Source organism: Trachymyrmex septentrionalis, unplaced genomic scaffold, assembly GCF_001594115.1.
Source record: "Trachymyrmex septentrionalis isolate Tsep2-gDNA-1 unplaced genomic scaffold, Tsep1.0 scaffold9, whole genome shotgun sequence".
NCBI lineage: Eukaryota > Metazoa > Arthropoda > Insecta > Hymenoptera > Formicidae > Trachymyrmex > Trachymyrmex septentrionalis.
The window spans coordinates 1,040,753-1,048,445 of record NW_017306091.1 but is presented as its reverse complement, the minus strand read 5'-3'; the positions used below and the strand labels follow the sequence as shown (position 1 = coordinate 1,048,445).

At 26.1% G+C, this 7,693-nt stretch overlaps 1 protein-coding gene across 2 annotated transcripts in view; it reads right to left on the bottom strand.

Annotated features, from left to right (window-relative positions):
• Positions 1-5,259: 5,259 nt before the first annotated feature.
• The window catches only part of LOC108755860 (serine/threonine-protein kinase PAK mbt), a 4,102-nt gene continuing 1,668 nt past the window's right edge, over positions 5,260-7,693 (bottom strand). For both annotated transcript variants that reach the window (XM_018499212.1, XM_018499211.1), the window contains exons 4-7: positions 6,963-7,373; positions 6,175-6,707; positions 5,723-5,876; positions 5,260-5,608 (exon numbers count right to left, since the gene is read on the bottom strand). In XM_018499212.1, the coding sequence (XP_018354714.1) occupies positions 5,447-5,608; positions 5,723-5,876; positions 6,175-6,707; positions 6,963-7,373 (1,260 nt within the window). In that variant the 3' untranslated portion in view covers positions 5,260-5,446. The remainder of the gene's footprint in view (positions 5,609-5,722; positions 5,877-6,174; positions 6,708-6,962; positions 7,374-7,693) is intronic.

The window sequence follows — 7,693 nt, the reverse complement described above, 5'->3', positions numbered from 1 at the left end:
GTAACTATTAAAACATGTCGAGAAATAAAAAATTAAAAATTTTTAAATGACATAATAGTTATTAAGATTTCATTGATATTTCTGCAGGCAAGAAAAGGAAGAGAAACATTTTTAACTTTTTTAGAATTTCATAAAATTTATTTAAATAATTAATTGATTGAAAAGTGCCTTGTATATTAGAAGTAAAATAATTTAGTAGACTGCGGTTTTCATAATTAATATTTAAATTTTTACAATTTCACTTTTAAATTATTCCACTTATTTAACATTTGTATTAATGTTTCGAAAGTCTTAGAAACAAAAATATTTCAAAAAATTAATGTTAACAAATATATTGATATTGCAAATTATTTATGGTCTATTATATTGTAACACACACACACATTGAGCAGTTTTCCTTCTTATTAATATATTTAAAAATTTTATGGTTTAAATTTATTATTTCTTTCTTATTGTCACTCTGTAAATGGAGACTATGTTCTTCTCATTCGATATTTTCGATATTTTTGGTTTTTAAAACTTCTATTCACTCATCATTATGGATAGTGATGGTCAGTAATGTTGAGTGAACAGAAGCCTTAATTTTAATATTTTTTATTTTTTTTATTTTCTTGAGTTTTTCTTTTAAATAGTTCATAATAATAAATATTTCTTAAGGTCGATTACGTATAGTAATAAGGCAAATATTTTATTTTACCGTACAGCTGATAAAATGTGCATCGATAACATTATAATTGTGCTCAAAGTATAATCATATACGAGGTAAAAATACGTAGCGAAAATATATAAAAGATATGAAAAAAGCAACTATATTTTAAGAATACATTTTTTTTTACACAAAATCCTATATTTTAATTTTCGTCAATTGTTAATTTAATCAATAAAAATGAAGATCGTATTACTTGTATATGCTAATTATCGTATATTATTTTATTGCCTTATTCATATCAAAAATGAATGCTTAAAAGAATATTTATTCTTTTAAAATACATTTACGATACAAACTCTGAATTTTAATATTTATAAACTTTTTTCGAATAAATATTATTTCAAAAATTAGTATGAGCTAAAAATTTGCAAAAAACCTTAAAAGCTTATTCACATTAATGAGTTTTGTAAATAAATTCTTTATTATACGTAATAAATTTACAATATGTAAAATCCTGCACATGTACGCCATCAATTTTTGGATATTACACATACAAGTTTGTCAATATGTTTGTTTGATCAGATCACACTGTAAAAAATTCGAATTTCTATTATATACAGAATAATTTTTAATCTATAACATAATGTAAAATATAGTAGATTTTCTATTAGCTTCCTTACAATTTTATAATGTAATAGAAATATATGGCGAATATGGACAAATCTGTTTGACATATTAACTGTAAACAATAAAAGCAGTTTTAAACATCCTCAAAAAAAAAAACTTTCATTTATTATTTAGCTATTCTCATAATCTATGATTTTGATATATCACATGTTCCTTTTAATAAACGTTATGTAATAATTTCAATTAATAAAAAGATTATTATTATTATTATTATTATTATTAGGCGTTAGGAACTCGAAAGCTCATTGCCGCAAATACCAAATCCCGCCACTGTTCATAACTGAAAAGATTATATGGTTGAAAATACAATATGAATAGTCCGATGCGTAATCATCAAATATATATGTAACGTTCCTTAATCATGCGTAAATTAAACTGCAATAGAAATTGGAAGATGCACAAATTTCAAATTAAATTATGCAATAATCTCGAGTGTACAAAAAATATAATATAATGAAAAAATATACATCTTAAATATACATAAGTTATTAGCTATTACAAAATCACGCCTTTTGTCACTTTGCAATATTCCTGACCTTTTTTACATACATTAATGACATATCTAAAAGTATAATAAATCCCTATCAAAATTAAGCATTTTTGTATACTTCCATATATATGGATCTACATACATATTTCACATTTATTCAGGTTATTTGTCTTAAAATAATATAACATAACCCTGTTCGAATAGTACTGATTTAAACAATAAGATAATTAGGTGCAGCAGTTTAGTTGTATAAATTCATCGATGTAGTGCTATGTAATAAAATATATATTTAATTCAGTATAATGTAAATTATTTTTGGAAATATTTTCGTCATTTAATATCTTACTGCATGTAATTACTTTTCATTTCTATTATTTAAATATTTATTAGTTTACATAAAGTAAACATTACGATGTATAACTCGTATAACATTTGTAATAAAAATATCACATATCTTTCATTAAGAATATTATATCAACTATTTTATCAATTGTGACAAACTGTTACAAAATAATCTAAAAATATCTATGTTAAATTTTTAATTTTCAAGTACGAAATTGTATCATGAATAAAATTTTCTATGCACACATATATATCATATCTCTCTCTTTCTCTTTTTCTCCTCTATAATATTTAAATATATTATATATATTTGTCATACAAAAGCAATATTATTTAATTTTTGTTTTAATAATCTTGATATTTCTTTTTGATATTTTTTTTTCTATGAATAGTACATTTTACAAAGAGTATACCCGGAAAGTAATGCAACAGGTTTATTCTTCCAATTCAAATGTTATTAGATAAAAATAATATCTTAAGGAAGTAAATAACGCGAATAATGTGTTGCTAATAATATATAACATCATAATAATAACTTTATTACAATTAAACGTATAAATTTGATATTTTACAAGACCAATAAGTATACACAAAAGTAAGAAAAAATACGTGTATGAGACGTCAACAATACTGTTGTTGTGATAACCGATTGTAATAAAATAAGAATAAGAATACAATGAAAATAGAAATAAGAAAAGTGTAGTAAAGAAATAAAATAATAGTAAAAAATAACTTGTAAAGATCATATAAACTATGAAAAGAGAGATAGAAATCGAGCGATAGTTGAAATTAGGAAAATAAAGAAGATCTAACATTTAGAAGCAACGAGTTAAAATATTTAATCGCAGTATAGCAGAATATGTCACAGAATTTTCTGGATTGATTGTAATGAATAGTATGTTTTAATAACGAACATTTAAAATGGTGCTAAAATGAAATTTAGAGTTGAGAAGAACATGCTGCATTCCAAAATATACTGATTACTGAAAAGATATTCACTATAGATTATCTAAATTATGTAATTTAATTGTAATGCATATACAAATTATAAGTTTTTAGTCAATATATTTGTCAATATATTTTGCAACACATCAGAAGTAAACGGAACAGGCCCATTTTTAATCACTTAGTAGATCATCGGTCCAATAATAATATATAAGTATCAAGGCCAATTAGGGATTATATCAAAAGATATGTTCGTTACTATTTCGTCTTACAAATTTAACAACGAAATTAATCATAAATTTGTAACTTAGAGTATAAATTAGAAAAAGTTAGCTAAGGAAACAAAAGTCACTCTAATCCTGAGAGAAACGAAAAGATATTAGTGCTACTACTATTACTAGAAAAATACTATATTATTACTATTAATAGTAATATTAATAATAATAATAAATTACGAATAAAAAAGATTTGTTACATTACTTTCTGGACGTTCTTCGTAATACTGTTGCCAAGTTATTTCAATATTATAATTCAAGTAACAATTAAATATATCTCAATATCTAAAGTTCTAAATAATCGAATGTTAACTCTTATTGACAAATCGAAAATATAGTATTAAGAAAAGTTTACAAATGGAATGAATATATAATGATATGATTGGAACGTATATCTAATATGATGTCATTTAGAAAAATAAAATTAAGTCTACTGATTAAATTATTTTAACTATGGCTTTTGATAAATTTAGTAAGATAGTAAAATATTGCTTGAGTGGAACATTCTATACAAGTAGTAATGGGCATTCAAATTTCCTTTGTAAGAAATTTGAATCGATTCGATTATAAATATACAGATTCAAATTATTTTGAATTATTATTTAAAAAGAAAAGTTTATAAAAAAAAATCTGCCTTTAAAAGTTAAATTTAAATATCAAAACTAACATTTAAAATAATAAAAATTATTATGTATATAGAATAGTCGATAATGAACAGATTATTTTTTGTAAATAAGTACAGCAGATTAAACTGAGTCGGAAGATCCTATATCATTTTGCAATTTTCGCAATAGTTAACAAGAAATTAATTACTGAAGATCATGGAATAAATCCGCCTGGTGCCTATCGTCAAATGCATCTGTGCGACGAGTTCGACCGCTCAACATCGTAGATTATTAAATATGCTAAGAGTACTACAAGCTGCAATGAGGCAAAGAAAACATTTCCCCTCACATTGGGCGATTATTTCTTGCCACACGCTTGCATTTAGCGATAGGAGTGAATACGTGCTTATTTGGCGATTTTTAATAATTAATATCTCATTAACTATTACAAAGTAGTATAGGACTCTTCAACTCAGCGTATCCCATTTTACTTGTTCTCGAAAAATAATCCGATTACTACCGGACATCTTGTATATATGTATTTATTTCTTATATATAGATCTGCGTTTTGAATAATATAATACAATAAATGATTTGATATCTAAAGCCCATTAATACTAATAATAAATAGTGTTTTATAATGACAAGTTAATCGTTGCAATAGTGCTAACTATAAAGGCACTTGGTGAATACGTATTTTATGTATATAAATATTTCAAAATTATAATTATCCGTTATAACATTAAAACAATGTTTGATTTTACAACTGTGAATCAAACATTGGCAGTGCCAATAGTTGAAGAATAATGTTATATTGTATTTTAAAAACGCAGCCTTGTCAAATTATTAAAATAATACATATAAAACAATACTCTGGAATGTAGTAAACTATTTTCAAAATAATACTTACAAGCTTCGGCCCGATTGGAATGTCATAATTCGAATAATAATTGGTAATGATTATGACTCGGACTTTCTTATTTAATATTTTCTAAAGTATAGCTATAAATTTTTTTTCATATATTACATATGTATATTAGACATGACCAAAAGGATTCGCTTATATATATATATATTAAGATTCGAAGATTTATATAGAAACCTAAAAATTGTGAATAATGGAATAACATTATTCTCTTTGGTTTCAGAAAATGATGCCGATTTCAATACTTTTAAAATTAAAAATCCTCAAGTGTCAATATTATATGATACTCCAAATTCATACGTATGAGAATTTTTATGAATATTTCATTATTCAATCGGTCATGTCTATCGCAAAAAAAAGATAAAAACTTAGAAACTCTCTATATGAGGATGGCAGAATTGAAATAATTCACAAATTGCCAAAAGCTGCCCTCAGAGAATAAGTAGTTCAACACGATATTGTTGAGAATATTCTAGTAATAAAATGTCTGCTTTGACTAACATTCTAGCTTACGAAGATGTAATCTCGTTAACAATTTGTATGTCTGGCGCCTCTCATTAATGGAATCAAGATACTAGGACTTTGAGCTTGCCTAAGGAATGGATGTTGTAATAATTCAGCTGCCGTGGCTCGTTGCGCTGGATCACGTACGAGCATTCGCTCAAGGAAGCCTTGAAGACGTGGACTAACCTGAACATAAAGAAAATATTTTGCTCACTTTTTGAATTTGGAATATACAGTTGTCTGCTGATATGATAATTCTAATATTTGTGCCAAATTAATAAGAAATGTAAATGATCTTACTTTATGAAAATTTTTTAGTTTTGGTGGTGGCATATCTCTGATTCGTCTCATAGCTTGTAGAGGTGGTTCATTGAAAAATGGTGGCTCACCGTCGATCATTTCAATAATCATTATTCCTAACGACCAGATATCCACTTCAGGTCCATATGGCAACCTATAATTGAAAATGAAACAATCATTTTAATTATTTGCCAAAAAATTGAAATAATTAAGATATTTGAGATACATCACATTCCAAATATTAAAATATTTTATTCTAAATTTTTTGAAAAAATGCAAGATTTTACAAAAAAATTAAAAAATAAATAGAAAAAGTACATTTCTCATATAATTCATATATCTATTATTCTTATTACACATCTGTAATTTACTTTTTCTACAATAATTTGAATAACAAAGCATAAATTTTATAATTTGTATTACGTAATTTAAAAAAAGCAGATATAGAACACCTTGAAATAACTTCAGGACTCATCCAGTACGGAGTTCCTACGAGAGACTTTCGCTTTGGTAATTCTTGAGAAACTTGAGCACAGAAGCCAAAATCTGATAGCTTTACTCTGCCATCCGCCGTAAGTAATATTGAATCAGACTTAATGTCCCTGTGTATAACACCTTGCGAGTGTAAATATGCCAGTGGCTTAAGACACTGAGAACACACTGTAGCTATCTGACTCTCATCCATTCTTGAATGTGTTACAATATCGGTTAGCGCACCACCCTCTAGATATTCCATAACGACCCATAATTCATCGTCTACCAAGAAACTATTATACATCTCAACTATATTTGGATGATGGTAGTCTCTCATAATAACGACTTCGTTAAAAAGTAATTCGCGTCTCTGTTGTTTCCTTAAATCCATTTTCTTGACTGCAACCTGACGGTTTGTACTCTTATCTGTAGCTATGCATACAGTTCCTGTGCTGCCTTCACCAATCTTCAAGAAATTCTCCAAATTTTCTCTTGGATCACCTTGGCTTACCTAAATATAAAGATGAATAAGCACCATTGCGAAAGTTAAAATTCTAGACTGCAAACTTGTTTATTTCATTCAATTGCAACTCATAATAGCACTAATATAATTGAATTAGAACTATTCATCTATAGAATATATATTGTAAAAAATAAAGATATTTTGAAGATATTTTTTTACATAAAAAAATTATATCATGATTAATTGTAATATACTCTATTATGTAACAAATAAATTTGATATTAATATAAATTTTACACATACCACCATTTGTAAAGCAGCCCGAAACTGTTCATGCGTAAGTCTCTGCTCCGTTTGTTTATTGGTATTATTCGAACTTGCACTAACTGCTAAGTTCCCTGAGGAAACAGCACTTTTCAAATTCTGATTTTGATCTGGAGTAGAACTAGTTCCTGATACTGCAGACGGTATGTTAGGCTTTGATAAGTTATGCATTGATTGGGATGTTTCCATCGGCTTTTTCAAATGTGATTGGAGATTAGATGGATTCTCAGACATATATGCCTGAGAATATTTATTAATATTATGTGAACTCAGTTGACTCAGAGGTCGTTGGGAAGCTATTGAACCCACTGGCGAAATTTTTGGCTGTAGCTTGTATAATAAGACATTTTGGCCAGCTTGATGTTCCCTCGATGGATCTATAGTTGAACCCTATAAACCAAATAATATTACTATACAATTATATACACTTTAGAATAGTTTTGTTTTTCTTAAAGTCTAACAGAGACTAATATTTCGACTTTTGCATCTTGATAGAATGTGCTTATATTGTCTTTCCTGCCAAATTGAGTTAAAAGACTCAACATACATTATTTTGTTAGATTATTAAGAAACAAAATTATATAATTATTATTAAGTTAATTTAAATGATGATTATAAATGTGCAAATGTTTTCAAATTGCTAAAGTTTTAATGTTTCATATATATATACATATATATATATATATATATATATATATATATATATATAT